This window comes from Acinonyx jubatus, chromosome B2, assembly GCF_027475565.1.
Source record: "Acinonyx jubatus isolate Ajub_Pintada_27869175 chromosome B2, VMU_Ajub_asm_v1.0, whole genome shotgun sequence".
Taxonomy (NCBI): domain Eukaryota; kingdom Metazoa; phylum Chordata; class Mammalia; order Carnivora; family Felidae; genus Acinonyx; species Acinonyx jubatus.
The window spans coordinates 116,084,905-116,110,066 of NC_069385.1; the positions used below are offsets into that span (position 1 = coordinate 116,084,905).

Sequence of the window (25,162 nt, forward strand, 5' to 3'; positions counted from 1 at the left end):
TGATGGGGGACGAAGACCGGGTACCCACGTCCCCAATAAAGCCGCGTCCCAGGCCCAGCGAGCAGTGGTTCTTCAGCGCGTGCCGAGAATTGGGCGGCGGGAGGGGTCCGGAGCGCGGGAGAGGTCCGGAGGGCGGGCTGGAGGCCTCCCTCCCCACACCCCCACCCCGCTCCCGCCCAGGCCCGGGGCACTCCCGCGTCCCCTCCCCCGCGCCCAGCGCCGGTCCTACCGAAACTCGGCGGGCTCGTAGTGTCGAGACGCCCCCCGCGGGGGCCCCGGGACGAGAGGGAGGGCCCCGGAGGTCCAGGAAGAGGGGGAAAGGGAGAAATTCGAGAAACAAGCCTCTCGGGGAGAACCAGACAAACCGGGTCCGGGCATGGAGGGCGCAGTCGCCAGGGCGGGGCGGGGTCTGGGGCCCCGGGAATTGGGGGCGGGCTCTCGGGCCGGAGAGGGCGCTCCGCCTCGGCAGCTCCGGACTCGTGGGGGGGGGGGGGGTGCGGGTAGGGAGCCCTGAGGCCCGTGCGCTTCGGCCCCCCGGGGCTCCTCGTGACGCGGCACCCCGACGGGAGTCCAGCCGGCTAGGCGGGAGCTCCGCCCTCGGCCCCGCCCAGCCCCGAGCCCCAAATTGCGGTGGGGTCCTGGGGAGGTGGGGTAAGGCCTGGCGTGCAGGGAGAAGTTGGGAGCGTGGCACTGGCAGGCGGGGAGCGAAGCGCCTAGGCGCGGGAAGGCCGGGAACAGCTACAGGTCGCGAAGCCATGGGGTGGGCAGCCCGAGCGCCGACTGGGGGCGGCCCCGCGCGGCCCGGCCCCGCCCCTCCCGGTCGGTGCCCGCCCCCCTGCGCGCCCCGCCCCCTCCTTCCCCGCAGCCCCCACCCCCCGCCCCGGCTCCTCAACACAAACTTTCCGTCCCGCTCGCTCCCTCCTCCGCGCCCGGCGCCTCCCGCTCCGGCCCGGCTCATTCCGCACATTCCGGCCAGCCCCCTCCCCAAGACCCCCCTTCCCCGGCCCCCCTCTCAGCTTTTTCGGGCCCGGCGGAGCGGCCCGGCCGGAGCGCCCCCCCGAGCTCGGACCAGGTAAGCCGGGAGGACGCCGGGAAGAGGCCGTACTGGGAGAGGTGGTTTGGTTGGCTGGTTCTGGATTGGGGGGGCACTCGCGGGGGGCTAGATCCCCGAGCTATTGTCCAGCTTGAGCCTGAGCCCCGGATCTGGGTGCCGGGAAGTTTAGAGGGAAGGGGGGGAAAAAAGCTCTCCGGGAAGCCCCGCCCACCCCTCCCACCCCTACCCCCCTCCCCCCGCGACCCGGACGAGGTGGTTGGGGGAGGTCGGGGAACCGGGAGATTGTCTCCGGTGCCTTCGTCTGTCCCACCGTCCGAGTATGGGGTGCCGAGGCAGGGGTCTTGGGGGCGCACGGTTCGGGGGCCCTGCCACTGGGGAGCTCGTACCCAGGACTCCCAGTCCCGGGCCCCGCCGCCCTTTGGACTCCCGGCTCGCGCTCTCTCCGAGCCCGCCCGGCTCCAGCTCCACGCAGGCCTCGGGCCCGGCCTCCCGGCGTCCAGGCCGGCTCCTGCGCGCGGTGCCTGCCTGTGGCTGCGCTGGATTGTGGAGGGTGACTGGGAGCAGAGCTGCGCGCCCTGGGCGTGTGCCCCCTGAGAGGCAGGGGCTTAAGCTCCGTCCAGTTCTGCCCCAGTGGGTGGGGGTTCGGAGTTCCAGACCAGGGCTCTAAGAGCCTGGCTCCAAAGGGGGCTGGTTTTGGGGCCTTATTTTCGCTACACTTCCTCAGAGCCTTGTTTAGACTTTAGAGGGTTTGAAGGGTTTGTTCTCCCCCCTCCCTCCCTCCCCACCACCATTGTCTGTCATGCCCTTTACTCCTGCCTGGGGAGGAAAGGTCAGGAGTGCCTGTCTGCATTTGGTTTTCAGCTAGCCAGGCCCCGGGAAAGTGTCATTGAGACCCCACTCTGTCACCTTTTTGGGAGAGAGGCCCTGATCCAGGGCTCAGAGATTCTTTCTGGACAAGAGAGAATGAGGCCTTGAGGGAGGGCTTCTCAGGGGGCACCTCCCTCTGTGCTTTCTCTCTCTCCAGGTAGAGGCAGAACCAGGTCAGGCCTGGACTTGTAGTCCAGGAAAGCAGGGGATGGGGGTAGGGACTGGACACAGCTCTAGGGGCTGGTGCCCATGGTGGCTCTGTGTATCCCATCTCTTGTGGCTGGTTCTGTGTATACATGTTCCACCCCAGTGCAGGGGGCGAGGACACCTCCTTGGTTAGCATGATGGGGACAGCCTGGGACAAGGAGAATATCCAAAGACCCCAAAAGTTGGAGATGTGGGAGAATTATGTTCTCCTCCCTTCCAGATTCTTGTAGCTCCTTTTCCAAGAACTGCCCCCCCCCCCCCCACCAGGAGGGTGTCACTTCAGGACATGGTTCTATGGTCTTCTGGATCCCTGCTCGCCCTGTGGGTAGGGGATGGACAGATGTATCTTCTAGGAATAGGCTGTCAGGTGAGGGTGACTTCAGGGGCCCTGATGCCGCCTCTTCAGGGAGAGGTTAAGAACCAATTGGATTCTCAACCTCATGAGCCTTTCTCCCACCCCCCTAAGGGAGGGAACAATAATTAATGCTAATTAGCATATTTGGACTGGGGAATGGCTCAGTGGGATGGCCAATGATTGGCAGGACAGAGCTGTGTGTGTGTGTGTGTCTGTGTCTGCATCCTGGTCTGTGCTCCCACCCTCACCCTCAGGTTTGTAGACCCTGTGCATTCTGCCAGTTGAGGAAATATTAAAACGAGAAGGGGATATCTCAAAGAGAAGGTCAAGGAACTAGAGATCTGGTCCCAGCTGGGCTTTTAACCACCTGTGTCATCTGGGCCCTCAGTTTCCCTGCTCAGAATAAATGACTTCTCAGGTCCCTTATCTTTGAGCGCCTTCCAGAGTCCCAGCCTCCTAGTCAGCTGGCCTGCCTTCTCCTTCCATTATGGAACGTGAACCTGGTGAGGTCTGGAGAGGTGAGTGGGTGATCCAGTGGCCTAAGGAAGAAGGTGAGGACAAACCAGGGGGTGACTGAGGAGTATGTAAACCAGGGGAGTACGGCTGAAAGGGTTGCAGGCAGCAGACAGCAAGGGACAGGGAAGCCAGGCAGAGCTGAGGAAACTTGTCCTCTGAAGTGGCCCTGGGGTCTGGCAAGGCTGGCCAGGGTGAATTGTGTTGAGAGGTCACTTGGATGGCCTGCCCCTCAGCCAGATTCCTGGACCCCACTAGGGGCTCGGGGCAGAAGCTGGAAGGGAACAGAAGCTACCAGTACCCCCTACCTCCTCACTTACGAAGGGATGAGGAGCTGAAGAGTCCACCCACAGTGAGGAGAGGGGAAGGGATCTGGGGTGCCAGACCCCAAGGAGCCAGGGAGCCATGAGGGCTATTAATGCTGCAGCTTAAGAGCTGTGGAGGAAGCTAGGAGGTCACAGCCTCTTCTTCCCACATGGGGGCTGCAGAAGCTGTGGGGTTGGAGGGGTGGTCTTGAGGAACCAGGTCTCCATGGGCCTATGGGGCAGCCCTGGGGCCATGGCGGGAACTTCTGTGGTCAGAGGTCAGCAGATCACATTCGGGCCTGTCCTCAAGGCCTTGCCCTGGCCTCACCTCTCTCCTGGTGTTGTGCCAGCCTAGGCTTGTCTGCAGGAGGTGTGCTGCCCCTCAGAGGAGGACCCGAGAGGGGAAAGGACTTCTTTGCCTGTCCTCTAAGGGTCCCGCAGAAGGCCGGAGGCCAGAGAATCCTGTCAGGCCACGGGTCTCCCTAAAGCCTCAGCCCTTGAGGTTTCCTAGAGTGCTGATTGTTTCCTGTGCTCCCTGCCAGTCCCAAAAGGACAGGAAGTGATAGAGGGAAATGAGAGTGCAGCCATGTGTGACGCTGGACGTGTGTGAGAGAGAGGCTGAGTGGGACATTCTGTGTGGGTGACACTGCGTGTGCGGGGGGTGTGCGTGTGACAGAACCGGCTAAAACCAGCTTGCGGGACTGCATGTGAGGCTGCACTTGTATGCGAGGGAAGCCTTATGTGACATTGCCCGTGACTTTGTAACACTCGTGTGAGTGACCGACACCGTGTGTATGTGGGAGCCACCATGAACGACAGGCTCAGCGTGTGTGTGAAAGAAAGCCATGCACGCGGTCTCTGTGTGTGAGTGGCCATCATGGGGGACGTGTTTTTATGGAAGACCCAACAATGTGAGCCTCTGACATCGGATGGGATCCTGATGCTCGGAATACATGAGGGACGCTGCGATCGTTTGATGCCGTGTGTGTGTGTGTGTGTGTGTGTGTGTGTGAGATAAGCAGAATGAGCCACCTGCGTGATGTGTGATGCAGTGGTGTGACTACGTGTGTGTGGGTGTGAACAGCATATGAAGGAGCCTCAGATGTGTAGGAACTCTGATAGGCTGTGTGTGCCACTCTTCGTGACACATGACGAAAACTAGGACAGGACGTGGTGTGTGTGAGGAGAAGCCATCCTGACACGGTGCTGAGCGGCCGTCGTGATAAGGGGGTGGGAAAGAGGCGTGTAGGTGAACCAGAGCTCCAGACCCTGCCCGGGCAGCGCCACGTGGCACGGGAATCTCGGGGCGTGACTGAGGCGGCCTCTGTGGCTGGGCACTATCTGAGGTTGCTTGGGACCATAGAACAGTGTGGGTGACAACTGTCAGGGCTGTGCCAGGCACACCCCGGGTACCGTGTGTGATGAACTTGAGGGCCTGGGACCCTGATTCGTGGGGCGTCCGCATGGAGGAGCGTGAAAAAGATAACTGTCTGAAACAAAGAAGGAAAGTTCGTAAATGCCGCTGAATGGGGACTTAAAAATGGTTAAAATGGTAAATGTGATGTTATGTATGGGTTACCACAGTAGAAAGTTTAAAAAGAAACAAAGGCTAGACACGCAGGTAACAGTGACTGTGCAGGACAGTGGCTGGCGGGGATGGGGGGGGGTTGGACAAGTATGCGCGTGAGAGAGAAGGACCAAGAGGAAGCCTGTGTGCGTTTATAGAGGACACTGTGACTCTCATAGTGGGGGGATTGACTGAGGGACTGGTGGCAGCTCAGTGCGTGACGTCACATGACACAGGGTACCAGGGGCCTGGGTGCAGGCAGGCTGAGGCGGGCCGTGGGCATGTGAATGGAGAACTGGGAAACCCACTTGCCCAAGCTACCCATTGGCTGCCTCCCTGCCCCTACCCACCAGCTGGATTCCTGGTCTTCGCTGCAGTGGGACAAGATGAGGAGACAGGGATGCCTGGCTGGCTCAGTCAGTGGGAGCATGTGACTCTCGATTTCGGGGGTCATGGGTTTGAGTCCCACGTTGGGCATCGAGATTACTTAGTTAAAAAAAAAAAAAAAAGATGAGACAGGACCAAGTCCCAGAGTAGGGGTGAAGGGAGGTCTGGTCACTGGGCCCCTTCTCTCTGCAGAGGTTTGAGGTCACTGAGACTCTACCTCCACTCCCCTACACGGGTGGGGGGGCGCAGCGCTGGGACAGTGAGGATCAGCTTTGGGGAAGGAAGCCTGGGGGGCTGCTTACCCCCTCTGTACCCCAGGAAGCCTGTGCCCTGCGTAGTGGGGGTGGGTGTAGAGAGTCTTGATTCCCAAATTGGAAGCACATTAATAAGCCAGAGAGAGGGGAGGAGGCCTCCCCACCTCCCTCCTAGGGCTCTGCAAATTGCTTCCTCCTGTAAAAATCTGTACCCTACTCCAGGGAGGAGGGTACTCCCTCCCCAGCCTGGCAGGGTGTGGCCACTTGGCCGTGTCCCTCAGGGGTCCTTGTGCTGGAGGTGGGGGAGGCAGACACCATCCCCCTCCTGCCCCCTCTGCAGTCCCAACCGGAGCATGGCTACTTCTAGGGTGGGAGCTTCTGGCAGCTGGAGAACAGCTGGCCCCGCTGTGGGGGCGGGTGAGAAGGAAGCAGGGAAAGGCAGAGGGGGTGGGGAGGTTCCCTTAGCCCTCATCAACTGCCCTCCCATCCTCAACCCCCTGGCGGGTCAGCCCAGCCCAGGGTTGGGGGTGGGAGATTGGGGGTGCAACTGTTGATTTCACTAAAATCCCTCTGCCTTTTGACCAATGTTCTCTGCCTTTTGACCAATGTTCTCACTCCGAGTGAGAGCACGGGGAGGCCCTGTGGTCCCTGCAGAAGTGGACAGCGGCTGGCCCCTAATCCAGGAGGGTCACTGGGCTAGTTCGTCCTCCCAGTGGGGCTGGTATGGAAGGGAGGGGGCAGGGGGACGTGGGGACAACACCCACCTGCCTCGACTGGCCTTGTCTGAATCCCCAGTCAGGGCAGTCTGGGGGAGCTCTCTCCTCTCCTCGCTTGAAAGGGAGGTGTGGGCTGGGTGGTTTGGAGGCTGCGGGCCCCGTGGGGGTGGGGGCCTAGGGCCCGTGCGTGTGGCTGCCCAGCTCTGGCCTCCCATCACTGGAGCTGTCCAGCCAGTTATTCCAGCAATCTGGCCCCAGGGTGGGGAGTGGGCAGCAGGGTGCCCCTTGTCTCCCCCAGGGCCCCAAAGCCTGCTCACCCAGCCTCCTAGCTCCTAGCTCCCAGCTCCCATCCCTGCCACCACCAGAGGCACCTCTGACCTCTGAAGGCTGAGGGCCCTGAGACAGTGGAAGCAGGAATGGCTGGTCAGACCAGGGGTAAAGGCAGTGGGCCACAGCCTGCAGTAGTAAAGGGCCACTGCAGAGGGAGATAGGAGGTGGTCTCTAAGAGGGACGGAGCAGATGGGACAGGAGTGGGATGCCCTGGCCCTGGCCCTGTTGTGGCTTCCCTGCCCCTCCTTCCTTCTAGGTCTGTCCTGAACTCTGGGTCTTTCTGTTGCCGGCTCCTCCCCTCCCTCCCTGCCCGACTGTGTCTGAGTTTATTGATATTTCCCCTCCCTGCCTTTCTCACCACCCCCCCCCCCCCCAGCTGTGTGCCTCTGTCTCTCGGGATCTTGGTCTCTATCTGTCTGGGTCTGTTGGTCACTGTCTCTGGGTCCAGCTCTGTCTCTCTCTGGATCTCTCCTTCTCTGGGTCTCACTCCAAGGTTTTGTGGGGGTTTTGTCTCTTATTCTCTGGGACTCTCCTGTCTCCCTTGTCTGTCTTTCTTGTCTGTCTGTCTTGTCTATCTGTCTCTGTCTACTTTACCCCACCCCCAGACTCTTCCCAGGCCCCACCCCCTTGCCCCTCACTCAGGTCTTCCTCCCTGTCTCCCACCCCTCTTGGTGGCCCAGTCCAGCAGGCAGACACCCTGGACGGCTGGGTGAGCACCGACAAGCAGCTGGGGGCTGCCATCCCTCCCCACCCCACTCTGCACAGCGGGGAGGAGACCCTGCCCCCGGCTGCCTCTCACCCCAGGGCACCCATCTCCGTTCCTCCCTCCACCGTGCCTGAGCCCCACACGTGTCCAGCTTGCAGCCGTCTGAAGAGCCCGTAGCCCCGGAGCTGGGTCCCCAGTGGTGTGAGGGTCCGAGGTTCCGTCCTCAACCCACAGCAATAACTCTGGGAAGACCAGAGCAGCTGGCCTAGACTCCTGAGCGCTGCCCTAGGACAGAGACCCCAGCTCAGCCCCCTGCCTGGCGCAGCTGCCTGCTCGCTGACGCCCACGGGTGTGCCTCAGCCTGGGGGGTACGGACATTCTCATTTGGATGTCAGTCCAGGCACCCACACAGCATACCTGTGCGTGGCTGTGTGGGGCAGGGGTCACCTGTGGGCCCCTGTGTTGGCGCCTGTGGCCACAGGAGTGTTCCTAGAAAGTGAGGCTTGCCCGTGCCTATGAGCCAGCGGAAGGGACGGTGGTCCCACTGTCTCCTTGACTCGTCCTTGCAGCCGCCCCCTGGGCTCCCCTCCCCCTCACCAGCTGCCAGCGGTCCCAGCCAGGGGCCGCCGCCCCGCCCCCCCAGTCTGTCCCAGCTCCCAAGCACTGCTGTGTTCGCCATATTTGGCCACAGTGCTCCTGCGGGGGGCGGGGCGGGGCTGACATCACCCCGAGAAGGGGGGGGGCCACCGCCTGGAAGAGGGGAGGCGGGCAGAGACTTGGGGGAGGCAGGAAAATTGCTGTAAAAAAGTCTGGGGCTGCCAGGGCCCCCCATGCGCTGGGCCCCTGCTGCTCCGAGGGAGGCCTCAGGAAAGGATTTGGGGGGAAATGCGTTGAGGACTCTGTTGGGAGGGGTCTTAGCCCACTGTAGCCCCTCTTCTGCCTCCCCTCATAGCCTGTGGCAGTGTCGGATCTGGGAGGAGGCCCTGCATCTCAACTACCTCAATATGGGAGTCACTGGGTCTCCAGTCTTGAGTCTCTGCCCTCTCACATTTTTATTCCAAGAACGTGGCCTCAGGAGTTAAGGAGGGGATGGGGATATAACTTCCGGTGGGGAGAGACAGGCTGGGAGTAGAGGAGTTGGCCGTCTCACTGGTCAGGAGCATGGCTTCCTCTCTCCCTGGCCACCCCTCTGGTGTGGGAGAGCTGTTCCTCCTGGTCTTGGAGGCCTCACAGAAAGGGCTTCAGGAATATGGGTGTCCTTGAAGTTGCCCCAGCTACTTGGGCTGGGGGGAGGCCCCGGGTCTGGACCCCACTGGGTGGGCTCAGAGCAGTTGCCATGACAGCTGGGCCTCCTTTCTGGCTCAAGGTGGTGAGGCTTCTCAGCTTCATCCCCTTGGTTAAGGGACTGAAGCCAGATTGCCTACGCTCAGAGCCCAGCTCCAGCACTTACTAGCTGTGTGTCTGACAAGTTGCTTAACCTCTCTGTTCTTTGGTTTCCTCATCTGTAAAGTGGGACTAGTAATAGTCTCTACCCCATGGGTTATTTTGAGGATTAAATGAATCAATGCGTGTAAAATCCCAGAACGGTGCCTGCCATATAACAGGTGCTCTCATTAGTAGTCTTTTTTTTAATATTAATGTTTATTATTTAAAAAAAATTTTTTTTAGTGTTTATTTTTGTGTGTGTGTGAGAGAGAGAGACAGAGCACAAGCAGGGAAGCGGTAGAGAGAGAGGGAGACACAGAATCCGAAGCAGGCTCCAGGATCCGAGCTGTCAGCACAAAGCCCAACATGGGACTCGAACCCACGAACCGTGAGATCATGACCTGAGCTGAAGTCAGACGCTTAACTGATGGAGCCCCCCAGGCGCCCCTCATTAGTAATCTTAAGTCTATATCCTTCTGACATTCAGGCCTCCTAGGCCCTCCCCATCCTTTGCCACTAGCCACACTCTTCAAGCCTCCCTAAACAGGTGGCCCCCCAGAGAGGACCCTCTACCCATTTGGCAGTACCTGGAATTCTTGTCTGAGGGGAAAGAATTCTCTTCCTTGGCTGCAGAGGGGTCTCCACATCTCTTTCCTACCCTACCCACCCCCCGCTTTCCCTGCAGGCCAGAGCAAAGTCCTTGGATGTAGCCGTCTTGGGCTCCAAGGCTCCCAGGACCCTGATAATGCATTGGCCATGCAGAGTCTGAGGCTGAAGGGGGTTGGGGGTGAGCCTTGGAGCTGTGTGTGTTGGGGGCACTGCCGGGTGCGGTCTAAGTTAATAACCCAGTCTGGCGTGTGCAGGGAACTCAGAGTTTACAGAGCCCTGGCCCATCTGCAATGTGGGCCAGGGCAGGGGCAGGCGTGTGGGTGGTTTATGGGCTGCTGTGGGGCCGGGAGGTGCAGGAACAGGAAGTGGGACGGAGGAGCCAGTGGGGTTGAGCAAGGCTGTTGGCCAGGCACCTTCTCAGCTGCTCCCTTGCCAGCCAGCATCCCTCCCTCCTCTCAATTCCTGGGACAGTCCCAGCCCCCATGTTTAGGTTCCTTGTGAGTTATCTTTTAGGGAAGTCACAACCACACCCTTCCTGGGTCAGGGACCCTCCCCATCCCGCATAATGGGTCTTCAGCAGGGTTGCACTGGGGCAGGGGGAGATTGAGGAGGTGGTGGGGGGGGGGTCCCTGGCTGGGGATGCCCAAGACCCGAGGAGGAACAGGCAGAGTCAGAGCCGAGCAGCCCCTCTGAGAGCTGCAGACACACCGGGCCCCACTCCTGTTTCTCCTCTCCACTCGTCACGATGCCTTTGGCAGCCGCATAACCTTGGGAGCCTCTGTCTCTCATCTGAAAAATGGGCACCAGTCCTTGCCCTTCCTGCCTTAGCTTTGAGGATTAAATGAATATGAATGTGCTTCTTCCCCACAAAAGTGCCGTGTAGATATAGGCATTATTATTGTTGTTATCGATCACCACCAAGACTATGTCTCGAGTGTTTTATGAGTCAGGCATTGGGGGTTGGTACTTTGTCATGATCTCATTTCCCTCACAACCTCAAGGAGACCTTTTCCTTGTCTTATAGGACCGAAAGCTCAGAGAGGTGATGTAGCTCGGTCAAGGTCACACAGCGCTGAACCGGCATAACCTCTGGTTATCTCCACCCTGCCCTGGAGCACCTGCCCCTGGGGTGGGAGATTGCTGGGATCTGGGAGAAGCCTGGCCCTAACTCCTCTGTGTCTGCCCCACAGGCTCCGGCTGCCCAGTGGGCTCAGGCCCAGAGCCCAGAGCAACCAGCACAATAGCGTCCAACAGCTGGAATGCCAGCAGCAGCCCCGGGGAGGCCCGGGAGGATGGGCCCGAGGGCCTGGACAAGGGGCTGGACAACGACGCGGAGGGTGTGTGGAGCCCCGACATCGAGCAGAGCTTCCAGGAGGCCCTGGCCATCTACCCGCCCTGCGGCCGCCGCAAGATCATCCTGTCAGACGAGGGCAAGATGTACGGTGCGTGCGGGGAGGCACAGGGACACTGGACAGGACCGGAGAGGTGGCCTGGCCCTCCCTGGCACCTCCCCCTGCTCTCTGCCCCCTCACCCAACCGGTTTGGCGAAGTCCTATGAGGCCGCCAGCCTGCCACGGGCGAGTCTGGGCGTGTAAGCCTGTGTGTCTGGATCCTCCTCATAAACAAGCCAGGCTCGCCCCCTCCACCAGAGTGAGGCCCACACCTTGACACCCCCGGCGGCTCCTCCTCTCCTCCCCCTGCTGGCCTACAGGTTTCAGGGTGACTCAGTGGACACAGGAAACTGGGTCAGTCCAGTGTGCTCCAGGCTAGGCCTGGGACAAGGTCTTTCCCCACAGAGGGTGGGGAAGCCCCAGGGTAAGACCTGGGGTGTCCTACTGGCGAGTTCCCTCCAGTTCCTGGGTGTGGGATGGGGGCGCTGCGCGCTGGTGGGAGGCCGCACGGCGGCGACAGGGGCCTGGGTTAGGGAGAGGGCTGGAGAGACCAGGAGACGCCTTCATTCCTCAGACCACCTCCCAAGTGTCTCCTGCTCTCCTGGCCTGCTCTCTGCCACCTTGCCCATCCCTTGCCTCCAGAAGGGAGTGTCCCCCTCTTGTCCAGCCCTGAGAGGGCTCTCCCAGAGCTGCATTTTTGGGATAACTCAACCCTTCTGGGCCTGGCTCCTTGCCGGCTCCCTCCAACCCTCCCTGACGGCCTATGGCTGACTGAGGCAAGCCCTTAGCCCATCCCCTCCCAGCGTCCATGACCGTGACGGGGGCCAGGAAGGAGACAGCTGGGCCAAGTGGTAAGGACTGGAGTGTCCCTTGTCCCCACCCTCTGTGCCATGCTCGCCCTAGCCCCAGAGCCCACTCGTGGGCAGGCAGATGTTCCAGAGCGCTTCCATAGGGCGGGGGCTGCCTGTCCCTACTGCTACCTCCCAGATGGCTGGGGCAGCCCCACAGGGTATTTTTAGACAGGGCGGAGGGAGTGGGGTGGAGAGGGGCAGGCAGGAAGGGAGGGGCAGTGGGGCTGGTTCTGTCATGGAAGAGGAATTTGGAGAATGTGGCCCTTCTGGGGAGGTGATGGGGTTGGGGGCCAGGGAGCCTGGATTTGGGGGATAAAAGGTATTGGCTAAGCATTTGCCGGCATCTCAACAAGTCAGGAGAGACACTGGTAAGCCGTGTCATGGCGGTGACAGGCTCGAGGACACAGTGATGTGCTCAGTGACATCTTGACACAGGCTGTCAGGGTAGAAGGTGTGGTGGAGACCATCGGGTCCTTCCTGCCTCTTTCACCAGAGAAGGAGAGGGACTTGTCCAGGGTCTCTCCTCATGGCAAGGACAGCTAGGACAGGAGCCTATCCAGAACTCCATCAGACACCCTTGGGGACGTGTGCCACCTGCGGCAGGCCTCACTCACACGTGAACACTGGTGACAGGCACCGGGAGGAAGGAAGGGCTGCTGGGGCTAGGAGTGAGCGGCCCAGCTGTCCTGCCGCACTTTGGCCGCACCTGCCCCTGTCTGTCTGCGGGGAAACCTGTCGGGCGGCCTGACGTTGCCCCACCCTCCTCCTCCCACTCTGTTGCCCCCTACTCACTCCCCCAGGGCAGTGCGGGGAGCATCTGGGACTCCCCCTACCCTCCATCTGCCCCGCTCGTGCCCTTGGGGGGCGGCTGGAGTGAAGAGGGTCGGAGGAGGGAACAGAAGAGCAGCGTTGGGGGAGAGGCCTGTGGGTTTCCCAGCTTGGGGCGGGGAAGGGCGGGTCTTGGCCTCTCTTCATTCTTCTCTCACCCCAATCCAGGTCGAAATGAGTTGATTGCGCGCTACATCAAACTGAGGACGGGGAAGACGCGGACGAGAAAACAGGTAGGGAGACACAGGTGCTGCATCCCCGCCGCCCACACACCCTCCCCAGGCTGCTCTTGCCGCTGTCGTAGAGAAAGGGGCACTGTCCTCTCTGACCGGCCACCACCACCCCAACCTGAGTGACCTCCGAGAAGCCCCGTGGGGCAGCCTCAGCGGTGCGTGGTCACCGCCCTGAGTGGCCCACTGACCAGCCAGCGAGACAGACGGTTGCAGTGACAGGAGTGCGGAGCAGGGCGGCACGGCCAACAAAAGAGTGTGGGCGGGTGGACAGGGTCTAACCTGGACCGGGCAGGGGAAGGGAGGAGGGGGGCCGCCGAGGCTTTCTGGAGGAGGTATCGCCCAAGATGCATTTTTAAGTAGGAACTTAGGATTTAGGCAGGCAGAAGAAGGGGAAAGGATTCTGCTAGGCTGAGGAAGTTGGATAGACGTATAATAATTGGGAACCCATACAGGGCTTACTCTATATTAATGTATTTATTCCTCACAGTAACCTTATGAGGTGGGTATAGTAATTACCTCCATTTTACAGATGAGAAAACTGAGGTGTGGGGAAGATAAGTAACTTCCTCAAGGTCACGTGGCTGGTAGGGGGTGGACCCCGGACTGAACCCACCGGGCAGGAAAGAGCCACCAGTCAGCAGCGCGGTGGGTGGGGAGAGGGGCGGGAAGAGCCGAGGATGGTGGCTGGAGGCCTGAGGGACAGGTTTCCCCTCCGGGCAGCTGGGTCCACGGAAGGGAATAGAACAGGGAGTGGCAGGTGGCAGCTGTCGAGGAATGTTGGCCCTGGAGCAGCTGGGGCAGTGGATCGGGGAGGGCCAGGCAGAGGCAGGGACGTAGATCCACAGCGATGGTGGCCTGGGTAGTGGCAATGGTGAGGGTAGTGGTGGCAGCATGGAGAGATGATCGGGTGGCTCCCCGGGCCAGGGAGGGCAGCTGTGTGCTGACGGGAGCCCTGAAAGGGAGCTGGTTGGGGTGGGTTCCGTGTGGGGTGCCTGGGAGAGAGGCAGGCTGGGCGCACAGACGGGAGGACCAGAAGCCGCCTCTGATCCTCAGCTCTTCTAACCTCCCTGTATGGTGGGGTTTGGACCTTGCACCCACCTCCCCGGATCCCCATGTGCATATGACAGAGCTGACCTGTCCCATCCTGTTGTCTCAAAGGAAGGTTTTGAGTCCACCCCCTCAGTGTGGGAGCAGGAACCTCCCTCGTTTATTCAGGAATTTATTATTTTTTTTTAAATTGTTTTTAATGTTTATTTTTTAGAGAGAGAGACAGAGAGAGAGAGACAGAGTGTGAGTGGGGGAGGGGCAGAGAGAGAGAAGGAGACAATCTGAAGCAGGGTCCAGGCTCTGAGCTGTCAGCACAGAGCCTGATGTGGGGCTCGAACTCGCAAACCGTGAAATCATGACCTGGGCGGAAGTCGGACACTTAACCGACTGAGCCATCCGACACTTAAACGCCCCTATTCAGGCCTTTATTAACCACTTTCCCTGGGCCAGTTCATACTGAACCGCATTTACTCATTTAGCGAATCAGTGAGCTACTACTTACTATGTTCTAGGCATGAGGGATACGGCAGGGAACCAGGCAGACAAGGGCCCTGTTCCCAGGGGCCTGGGACTGACTATCAGAGGTGCTGGCTAATCATGCCCCCAAGTTCAGATACCCTCGCCGCTACCTGCAGGGAAGGGGTACTTTGCCTCTCAGGCTCTTCCTCTGCCATTAAATTAGCTATTATGTGAAGACACTTAGAACAGAGTGGGCACTGTAGAAGAATTTGCCGCTGCTAATGCTGTTATTATTCTGTCTTTATAAGCAGAAAGCCAGGGCTCCTGACTGGCTCAGTTGGAGGAGCATGTCACTTTTTTTTTTTTTTTTTCATTTATTTTTGAGAGAGAGAGCACAAGCGGAGGAGGGGCAGAGAGAGGGGGACAGAGTATCCAAAGTGGGACTCAAGCCCACAAACCGTGAGATCATGACCTGAACAGAAGTCGGATGCTCAACCACCTGAGCCCCCCCGGTGCCCCTAAGAACTTGTGACCCTTGATCTCAGGGTTGTGACTTTAAGTCCCATGTTGGGTGTAGAGCTAACTTAATTTTTTAAAAAAAGACTAAACAGAAAGCCATTGCAGACACAGGAGAAAGGCACTGTCTCCTGCTTCACCGAAAGAAATATTTATAGGAACGTGTTTGTCAGAGTGGGAAGGGGTCAAGGGACCTTTAGGCTCAGTCCCTTTGACCTGAGGTGTAGGGAGGGTAGTAGAGCCTCTTGATTCAGAGGAACATTGTACCTGCTCCTGGCCAGGTATCCCAGGAAGGCTGGCTGTACGATGATGTGTTACAGGCCAGCTGGTGGCAAGCTCAGAATTTAAAAATTTGGTCATTTTGCAAGGGTAGCGTTCCTCTAACTTGATTCTTTCCTAGAACTCTGATGTCTAATATCTCTGTAAAAGAGGACCCATCTCTTATGAGTTTGAGCCCCACGTTGGGTGTGGAGATTACTTAAGAAAATAAAATTTAGGTTGCCTGGGTGGCCCAGTCAGTTGAGCGTCTGACCCTTGATTTTGGCTGCGATCATGAGCTCATGGTTTGTGGATTGGAGCTCCACATCAGGCTGTACGCTGAGCCAGCTTGGAATTTTCTCTCTCCCTCTCTCTCTGCCCCTTCCCTGCTCGTGCTTGCGTGCTCTCAGTCTCTCTCAAAATAAATAAATGGACAATAAACTAACAAAATAAAATAAAATAAAATCTTAAAAAAATAGATGTATGGATGGATAGATAGATAAGACAGACAGACCCATCGTATGGTTGTGAGGACTAAGCATGTCTTTATGTGTTGCAAAGAGCAACCAGATGACAGGCAGGGGTTTTCTTTGGTTGTTTTTATTTTACTTTTGGTTTAAAATTTTGGTTTTAGGGTTTTTACACATACAGCAATTAATAGCAAGTACAATGCCTCCACATTGAAAAAACAGCTAAGCATTATATTAGGATTAAGTTCCATGTGACTTCCAGCTGTCACCGAGTTGAGCATTCGGCAGTGGTCCTCTGTGCTAAGGGTCCAGAGAATCCTGGCAGCACAGCTTGGTGGCAAGTGGGCTCTGGACTCAGGCCACCTTGGTTCAAATCCCAGCTCTAGCCCCCAGCTGTGTGACCTTGGATAAGCTGCTTCACCTCTCTGTGCTTTGGTTTCATCATCTGTAACTCGAGGGATGATGTGAGTACTGACTTGTCTGTGTCGCTATGAAGGTCAGATGAGGGAGGTGTGAAATGCTGACGGCAGCAATAGCTGTGCCCACGAAACATCACTTATTGTCATGATATGGAGTGATCAGTAATCTCGCCGGACACGTGTCTGATTGCCGTGCACGGTGAGGCAGCACGAGGAACACCCAGCCTGGGCCCTAACCCAGTAGCAGAGGGCTGCCCAGCATCACTTATACAGTAACTTGCGGTATATGATTAAAAAGAAAAAGAAACGGTTTCTTTGTGGGGATGAAAACAACTTGCAAAGAAAGCCCACAGCCATTGCTGATAATGCCTGTGTGAAGCATCCTGGAAGGATCCATGTGTCCCCTTGTGTTTCGTGGGAAAACAGTGACCTTTAGGTTCTCTCAGGCTTAGGGTTAGACCCTTGTAATACTCTGGAGAAGAAATGCTATTAAGGGCACCTACTGTGTGTATGTGTGTGTGTGTGTGTGTGTGTGTGTGTGTGTGTGTATAGATATATATATGGCCATATATTTGTCCAAGGAGAAGGAAGGTATGTTGGGGGAGGAAGCTGATGAGCAAAGCAGGAGCAGGGCCAGGCCTGGTTTTCTAGGCTGGCAAGCTGTTGGGGTTGACACAGGATGTAGGCGGTGGTACAGGGGGAGATCTTTCATAGAGGATATGGCCTCGATGTATAATCTGATGGCCCGCAGGAGCATTATGGCCATTGGTGATGACAATCAGAAAAAAGTCTCAGGGTACCTGGCTGGCTCAGTCAGTAGAGCATGTGACCTCATCACGGGGTCACGAGTTCAAGCCCCACATTGGGTGCAGAGATTACTTAAATACATACATATGTACATACATACATAAATCTGTTTTAAAAAGAGAAAGGGGCGCCTGGGTGGCTCAGTCGGTTAAACATCCGACTTTGGCTTAGGTCATGATCTCACATTTCTTGAGTTCAAGTCCCATATCGATAGGGCTCTGTGCTGACAGCGTGGAGCAGCTTTGGATCCTCTGTCTCCCTCTCTCTCTCTCTCTCTCTCTCTCTCTCTGTCCCTCCTGCTCTCTCTCTCTCGAAAATAAATCAACATTTAAAAAAAAGAGAGAGAGAGAAACTGTCTCCTCTGAAGACATCAGAGAGAAAAAGTCATCCTGTTTTGGAAAAATAAAAAGATACCCTTCTGGGTTAGAGGCAGCTCTACTCCAGGGCACATAACTTGAGCAGCAGACCTTGGGCTGGATTTTAGTCCTTGCTGATTGATTGATTGATTGATTGATTGAAAATGTTTTTTATGTGTTTGTTTTTTGTTTTTTGTTTTTTTTTTTGAGAGAGAGACAGAGCATGAGCAGGGGAGGGGCAGAGAGAGAGGAAGACACAGAATCAGAATCAGAAGCAGGCTCCAGGCTCCAAGCTGTCAGCACAGATCTTGCCTGACGCAGGGCTTGAACCTATGAACCTTAAGACCATGACCTGAGCCAAAGTCGGACGTTTAACTGACTGAGCCATTCAGGTGCCCCAAGTCCTTGCTGACTTAGGTTCTCTTGTACAGTGATCAACCTATGCAACTGTACATGGTGGTCCTGGAGCCTACCATAGGCTCTTGATCAAAACAGGGCCAAGAAGAGAGCAGGGCTCAGGGCCCCATAGTTTCCCCCACTTCCATTTGGCCCCAGAGACGAGGGCTGGGGTGCTCCTTGCCCATGGCCGCCCCATGCCGTGCCTCCTCACTCTCTGTGTTTTCCTCTCTGACGGGGCGCGGGGCGGCCCCTAGGTGTCCAGCCACATACAGGTTCTAGCTCGGAAGAAGGTGCGGGAGTACCAGGTTGGCATCAAGGTATGTTGGGCGCCTGACTAGGGCCTCCAGTCCCTCCTCGGCACCTCCACCGCTATCTCCGCGCAGCTCAGGCCTCTGCCTCGGCGGGCTCTCTGGCCCCACTGTGCCTCTTTTCTGGCTGAAGCTCTGTTCTTGCCTCTTCTTCTGCCCTTTCTGCTCTTTTTCTCTCTTTCTTTCTCTTTCTACAGGTCTCTAGCCACTTGCAGGTTCTAGCCAGGCGGAAATCTCGAGAGATTCAGTCCAAGCTGAAGGTAGGGGGTCCCCGCCTTTTGGCCCGGCCCTGCTGTTTTCTGAGACCAGCCCAGGGCAGACAGGTGGCTGAAGAGTATGGAGGGGTGGAGGGTGTCTCAGAAACACAAACAGCAGCATGAAGTCTAAAGGCCACTTCAGGCTACAGAGGGCCACAGCCTCTGGAAACTAGGCAGAAGCCCAGGGGGACCGCCAGCCCTACAATGAGGGAGAGGAAGACCATCTGGGGGCCACTGCCCCCAGAAGTGCTCCCCCAGAGGGCTCACCTCTCTTCTTCGTTTTCCTTTTTCTCCTTCCTCCTAATTGCTGCTTGTTAATTGCATGGGGCCTTTGGTGGGCAGGGGGGAGACACGGGGGGCATCGGCTGGCAGAGCTGTTGTGGTGGGCATGGCTGTTCCTTGCATTGGACGCTCAATCCTGATGTTCAATCCTGACTGCCTTATGGCTGAGGATCCCAGAGCATAGGGCTCAGGGCCCCCGTAGGCTGTGCCTTCCCCTTACTTCATAGCTGCCCAGCAGACTAAGCCTGCTGCTCTAGGCCCCATGCCTGTATCACAGCTCCAGAGGACCTGGGCAGCCCCCCAGGGCACCAGCTTGGTCCACCATCTAGGTCTCCAGCATGCCCTCCCTCATTCTGCTCTTTCCAGGGCACGCCCACTGGCAAGCTCTCGCTCTGGGTAGCAGTGGGGTGGGGTGAGGGTCCACGGTGGCCTCTGAGCTCCCTTGGGTTCCTCAGACCCGAGAGCCAGGTGGCCGTTGAGCGGAGGAGGGTGAGAAGACAGGTCCCCACCCTACATGGCCCTCATGTGTGCCTCTTCTAATCCACCTCCCTCTCCTTCACAGGCCATGAACCTGGTAAGTAGCCTGCCCCTCCCCAGGGTGGGAGATGGGGGGAGAGCACCTAATACAGGATCTTCAAATCATGAATTGTGAAATCAATTGAATAGGTTGCGACCAGCATGCTTTGAAAATGAATACTGATAGTGGTTCTCAAACTTGAGCCTGCATCAGAATCGCCTGGAGGGCTGGTTGAAGACAGATTTCTGGACTTCACCCTCAGGGTTTCTGATTCAGTGGGTCTGGGCTGAGGCCTGAGAATTTGTGTTTCTAACAAGCTTCCAGGTGATCCTGGTGCTGTTGGTTCATGGACCACACTTTGAGAACCGCTGATGAAACAGAATAGAAAATATGAGTGCATGACACACAGCATAAGGGGAAGCGTTTGGGTATATACTGGGTTACAGAATAAAGTAAAATTATTTCTCACCAAGGATTGTGCTCAGAAGGGTGATGGACACTTAGGAGACCGGCCCAGGTGGGGGCTGGGACTCCCCTGAGCCCGCATAGCAGAGCCCTGAGGGCCTGGGAGGGGCCCTGAGGCAAACCCCAACCCTGTCTCTGGCCTGGCCTCACACTGCCTCTCCCCTCCCCAGGACCAGGTCTCCAAGGACAAAGCCCTCCAGAGCATGGCATCCATGTCATCCGCCCAGATTGTCTCCGCCAGCGTCCTACAGAACAAGTTCAGCCCACCCTCCCCTCTGCCCCAGGCCGTCTTCTCCACTTCCTCACGGGTACAGGGGGCCTGGGAGGTGGGGCTGAGGTGAGGGAGTGCCTTCAGGGCTGGGCTGTGGTGGGGGTCGTGGATGCTGAGGGGCCGCTGGGCTTTGTCCCATCTCTGCAGTTCTGGAGCAGCCCCCCTCTCCTGGGACAGCAGCCTGGACCCTCTCAGGAGTGAGTATTGTGGCACATCCTTCCTACACCCTCGTCCCTGGCAGTCATCTTCCCCTTTGCTCAGGGTTCCAGCAACAGCTGGGCAAAGTTTTAATGCGAAAACAGAGGACGGAGAGCACCAGCAAGAGAGCAGTGCATCTGTCTATTCATTCATGTGTGTGTTCACTCATCAACCCACTCACCCACTTGTCGCCTGTCCTTCAGCTCCTTCTCATTCAGTTGCTCTCCCAGTCGGTCCCCTAGTCAGCACGTCAGGTAGTCGAGTGAACTCGGTTCCCTCAATTCTAAGAGGACTTTCATCCTCAGACACACCCTCAGTTTAATGAGCAGCTCGGGGTGGGGTCAAAAGGCTACATTAAATGTGCACATCAGTTGTGAGACACAGCAGGATTTCACAAATGCTAAAATGCGGAGAAGACAAAAAGCTGGTGAGTTAGCTTGTCAGCATGCATTTCTGGGCCTTTGCAGAAAGGCTGGGTGGCTCCCTATTGAGACCAGATGAGACTCCAAGTGACTGGACCAGGTGGAAGGTGGGCTTAGGGGTGACCCTCTAACCAGGCTGTGCTCCTCCTGTCTGCAGCATCAAGCCCTTTGCACAACCAGCCTACCCCATCCAGCCGCCCCTGCCGCCAACGCTCAGCAGTAAGTTCCCCGCACAACATTGCCACCGACTCCCCTCTGCCCCTCCCCGTCTGCTGAGAAGAGCAGGGGTGGGGCGGGGGGGGGGGGGGGAGGAGGGCAGCAAGGCTGTGCCTTTGTTTACGCTGGGAGGGAGAAGTGGGTGGTGTCTATAGGGGATTGGTACAGGAATAGGCCCCTCACCTTTTATAGTGTTGCTTCCAGAACTCTGCTACTAACTAGTACACACCAACAAAAATACAACATTTATATATGTGTATGTGTATGTGTGTGTGTGTGTGTGTGTGTGTATATAAAATTCTCGCGTGGAAACACACCAACATCTTAACAGAATTTCACTCTCTCTAGGTGATGAGATCCTGGGTAATTTTTACTCTATTTTAAAATTTTTTTTATTCATTTAAGTAATCTCTACATCCAATGTGGGGCTTGAACCCATGACTCCGAGATCAAGAGTCATATGCTCTTCTGACTGAGTCAGCCAGGCACCCCTATTTTCCCTTTTTACTTGCCTGCATTTTCTCTTTGAATACACGTTAATAGTGATATAAAAATTCCACTGCTATGTACTACTGGGGCCACTGCAAACAGTTGTGCAGGTTGTACACTGTGCAAGAAGCCGTGGAAAGGGAGTCAAAATCCAATCCGTGTTCCTACCCGAAAAGGGTGCCATTTTCTAGTTTGCACAATGCTCTGCGCAGCTGGAGGTGGCTCTATGTGTAACCACGCACACACAGCCATGCAGATGAGGGTCCATCTCGCCCTCCCAGGTTACGAGCCCCTGACCCCGCTCCCCCCAGCTGCTGCCTCTGTGCCCGTGTGGCAGGACCGCACCATCGCTTCCTCCCGGCTGCGGCTCCTCGAGTATTCTGCCTTCATGGAGGTGCAGCGAGACCCCGACACGGTAACGTGGCTGGGGGTGGGGGTGAGGGTTTGTGCAGTCGTGGAGACCCTGGCGTGGCGGTCCAGGGCCACGGCTCAGGGTCCTGGGGTGGGGAAGCCACAGGGCGGCTCTGTCCCGTGCAGCTCTAAGGCCTGCACACTTGAATGCTCTCCTGACCCAGTACTGGGCCCTCCCCACAGTACAGCAAACACCTATTTGTGCACATCGGCCAGACGAACCCTGCCTTTTCGGACCCGCCTCTGGAGGCCGTCGACGTGCGTCAGATCTATGACAAGTTCCCAGAGAAGAAAGGGGGACTGAAGGAACTGTATGAGAAGGGGCCCCCTAATGCCTTCTTCCTTGTCAAGTTCTGGGTGAGCTGCCCTCTCTGCTCCCACCAACCCCTGCCCCCCAGATGTGCAGCGTACCTGGGTCCCCCTGCTGACCCCTGACCCTGCCCTCTCTCCCTGTGGCCTGTGGGCAGAGTGCTGGGGACGGGTCCTTGGGCGCAACACGGGTGTGGCACGCCCAGAAGCCTCCCTCTGGCCTCCGCCCCTCCTGACACCACGCTCGCTTCCCCCCATCTAGGCCGACCTCAACAGCACCATCCAGGAGGGCCCAGGAGCCTTCTACGGGGTCAGCTCCCAGTATAGCTCGGCCGATAGCATGACCATCAGCGTCTCCACCAAGGTGTGCTCCTTTGGCAAGCAAGTGGTGGAGAAGGTGGAGGTGAGTGGGGGCCCAGGGTGGCACGGTGGGGCCGGGAGCAGGCACGCTGGGTGACGCCCTCCTCGTGGCCTTCCGCAGACGGAGTATGCCAGGCTGGAGAATGGGCGCTTCGTGTACCGCATCCACCGCTCCCCCATGTGCGAGTACATGATCAATTTCATCCACAAGCTGAAGCACCTGCCGGAGAAGTACATGATGAACAGCGTCCTGGAGAACTTCACCATCCTGCAGGTGTGGGGGGGGGGGGGCAGCCGGGGAATGGGGGGCACAGGGGCCTCAAAGTGGGGGTGGCCAGACCCATCGCTCGGGTGAGGAGACTGCTATCCAGAAACGAGAAGGGTCTTCTCGGCCCCTACACCTGTGGCTCTGTGCCGCCTGACCCCTTGAATCCTCCTGCCTGGCCCCCAGGTGGTCACGAGCCGGGACTCCCAGGAGACCCTGCTTGTCATTGCTTTCGTCTTCGAAGTCTCCACCAGCGAGCACGGGGCCCAGCACCATGTCTACAAACTCGTCAAAGACTAGGCTACCCTCTGCCCCCACCACCAGGATCCGGGACGAGCGTCTGTTCCACACACCTGCCTGGCCCCCCCTGGAAGTCTGGGATTGAGGACTCACCCGCCTGCCAGGCCTCAGGCCCAGGACCCAGGAGGCCTCCCCACCTACCCCCAGCACACACACTCCCTGCCACTGTTCTGCGCTTTAATTGTGGGAGAAGAGAGGAGGGCTCAGTGGTGGGGCTGCCCGCCCTAGATGCTGAACCATCGCCCAGCTCTGCCCAGCCTCCGGTGAACGGGAGGACCCCTTTGGGCTCAGGCACGTGTGGCCGGCAGGGGAGGGTGGAACGGAGACCGAGGGAGTCAGAGTGCAGAGGCCCCAGGAAGGAGAGTGTCGAGTTGGAGTTAGGTTGAGAAGAGAGAGGGGCCCACACTTTCTTGCACCTGCTATGTGCCAGGCCCGGTGCTAGGTCCTATGTGTACCCAGTGCCGTTCTCAGACTGCGTGAAGCGAGCACGGGTCGTGGGTCTTGGCGTCTCATGACGTGCTGAGACTTGAAGTTGAGCGACCCTTGCAGGGTGGGGCAGAGTTGGAATTCTCATCCAGGGCTGCCTGTCCCCAGAGCCCAGGTTTACACTACCTCCCTGGAGGGGATGGGAAAGAGGGTCTGTACTAGGGGCTGGGGCCATCCACGTTGGGAGCCTCCTCCCAGGGGAGCAGCTGCTTCTGACCAGGCAGGAAGAGAGGAGCAGCAGGTACTTGGCACCTGTTAGGTGCCCTCTGTCAGCCCCTGTGCTGACCTCCTCCAACCTGCCCTGGCCCAGATCCAGTGCCTGAGCCCGTCAGCAGCTTCCTGATGGGAGAAGGCCCCCAGGGGCAGACTCCAAAATAGCTTGGAGCGTCCTGTAGAAAGATGGAGCCCCAGCCTCAGGGCAGACCAGTGTTCCAGGGACAAGGGGTAGCAGAAAGGCTTTGCTATTTTTTAATGCCCAAGACTTGGGTTTGGTCAACCCTTGGTGGGCGCCACTCCCTTATGTTTTTCTCCATCTCAGTCTCCCAGGACTGGGACAGCAGCTTCCCAGAATCAGTTCTGGGACTGAAGGTTAACCCTTCCCCTGCTGGCCCTTCCCAACACCCAGGCCCCTCTGCCAGCTTGGCCTTGTCTACCAGCCGCCTCTGGGCATTCACGAGTTTCATATGAAGTACTGTGCCCCTTCCCTTCCTTACACCACCCGCCCCTGAGCTTTCTGAAGGTCCTCACAATTTGCATATCGCTCAGGCCACTTCCAAACCCAACCTAGGTTTTATAATGTATATTATATTTTTTGTGTATTTTTTAAATCCAGCTGTGATGGGTTATATCATAAACGGGGCGTGGGGCTGGGGTAGGGGCCCTCAAGGCCCAGCTCCTGCTCAAAAAAAAAAAAAAAAAAAAAAAAATTAAAGTTATTTGTTTGTGGGTTAGTTGTGTGACCAGTGTATGCCAGACCTCTCTGGGTTGGATTAGCTTCCAATGGGTGCTCCTGCTAGGTTAGCTCCTGGTGGGTCCCCCCACCCTACTCCATCTCTGCTGGAGGGCCCCCAAGCCATACTTGCACTCAAGGTCCCATGAAAGTTTTGCAGACTCCCTTTCTCCCACCCACTCCTGCCATGAGTGGAGTGCTGAAATGTGCCCAGTGCTGGCCTAGGTTCTACTGCTGCACGGTCTCTTTGAAGTGACCTGCCCAAGGTCACACAACTACTGAGGCCCCCTGCTAAATCCCCAGTCTTCGTGGTGGCTACTGCTGGTTCTCTATCCTGTCCTCACTTTACACCAGAGAAGAACCTCAAGGGGGAAGAGTGGATGGCTGCTAGCAGGGGAAGCCAGATTCCAACCTGTTCTCTGCCTGGAAAAGCCCTGCTCTCCCCTCTGAACCATCTTGTGCTCATACAGCAGGGACCACAGAGTGGGGAGGGTGAGGAGACAGTATCTTCAATGGATATGCACTGTTTATCTGAAATTCAAATTTAAATAAGCATCCTGTATTTTCATTTGCTCAATTGGGTAACCCTACTCTAGAATCTAGTTTTCTAGATCATTCTGGTCCAACCTCCAGATTTGCAGATGGGGAAACACTGAAGTTAAATGCTGTCTTCACTCAGCCAGTGGCAACACCAAGATTTGAATCTGGTCGGCCTGACTCCAAGACCATGCATCTGGTAGACTAATCTAGTAGCTTTTTGTCTCAGTCCACAGCATTGGATGGCCGCCAGACTCACTTGCAAGATGGGGAGGGTGCCTGGAGCCCCAGCCAGGTGGTTGTGGCTCCTGGAGTCAGGACTTGGTTTATGAAGCACCCACTACGTGCCCAGCCTAGGACTGGATCCAAAATCTGATCTCTGGGCTTAACAGGTAATTCTATCTATTGGATGCTTGAGGCATCATCACGTGTGTTGTTGCCTTCTCTCTCCCGGAGTAAACAGCAGTAAACAGCCTTCGGGGGATTTAGAATCATGTAGATCTCCTGCGGGAAATCCAAGTGCAACATGGCTGGCCTCCTTGCCTGTCCTCCCCACCTTCTCGCCCCACATCTCCCTACTTCCTTGCCCCCACATGCAAATGTAACAGATCCAGAGGTGGGTGAGGTCTAGTTTCAAGGTCCCAAAGTAAGGTGAGGATCGGAATAAGGGGAGTCTTGTGAGGCTGGAGCCCAGGACTCTCCTGAAGTAGCTCTTACCTGCTCAGGGTTCTGTGGGAAGCTTTAAAGGGCCAAGATGGCTGGATCCCAGAGACTGGAGCTAAAGTTCTGCC

At 57.4% G+C, this 25,162-nt stretch overlaps 1 protein-coding gene across 1 annotated transcript; it reads left to right on the forward strand.

Moving 5' to 3' along the window:
• The first annotated feature begins 2 nt into the window (after positions 1-2).
• Positions 3-23,835, forward strand: TEAD3 (TEA domain transcription factor 3). The gene is made up of 14 exons (XM_053223400.1): positions 3-630; positions 728-1,072; positions 10,486-10,737; positions 12,534-12,598; positions 17,584-17,646; positions 18,739-18,750; positions 19,329-19,466; positions 19,577-19,626; positions 20,207-20,268; positions 21,036-21,169; positions 21,349-21,522; positions 21,737-21,877; positions 21,956-22,108; positions 22,286-23,835. Exons 1-14 carry the CDS (start codon positions 3-5, stop codon positions 22,397-22,399), a joined length of 2,331 nt encoding a protein of 776 aa, XP_053079375.1. The 3' UTR covers positions 22,400-23,835.
• Positions 23,836-25,162: the final 1,327 nt, after the last annotated feature.

What these genes read in the sequence shown, in the direction of transcription:
- TEAD3 (XM_053223400.1), top strand. Translation starts at nt 3, where the DNA reads ATGGGGGACGAAGACCGGGTACCCACGTCCCCAATAAAGCCGCGTCCC. An exon ending in CAGCCTGGACCCTCTCAGGA is followed by an intron (nt 19,627 to 20,206) that starts GTGAGTATTGTG and finishes TCCTGTCTGCAG; the next exon opens with CATCAAGCCCTTTGCACAAC. An exon ending in AAGTGGTGGAGAAGGTGGAG is followed by an intron (nt 21,878 to 21,955) that starts GTGAGTGGGGGC and finishes GGCCTTCCGCAG; the next exon opens with ACGGAGTATGCCAGGCTGGA.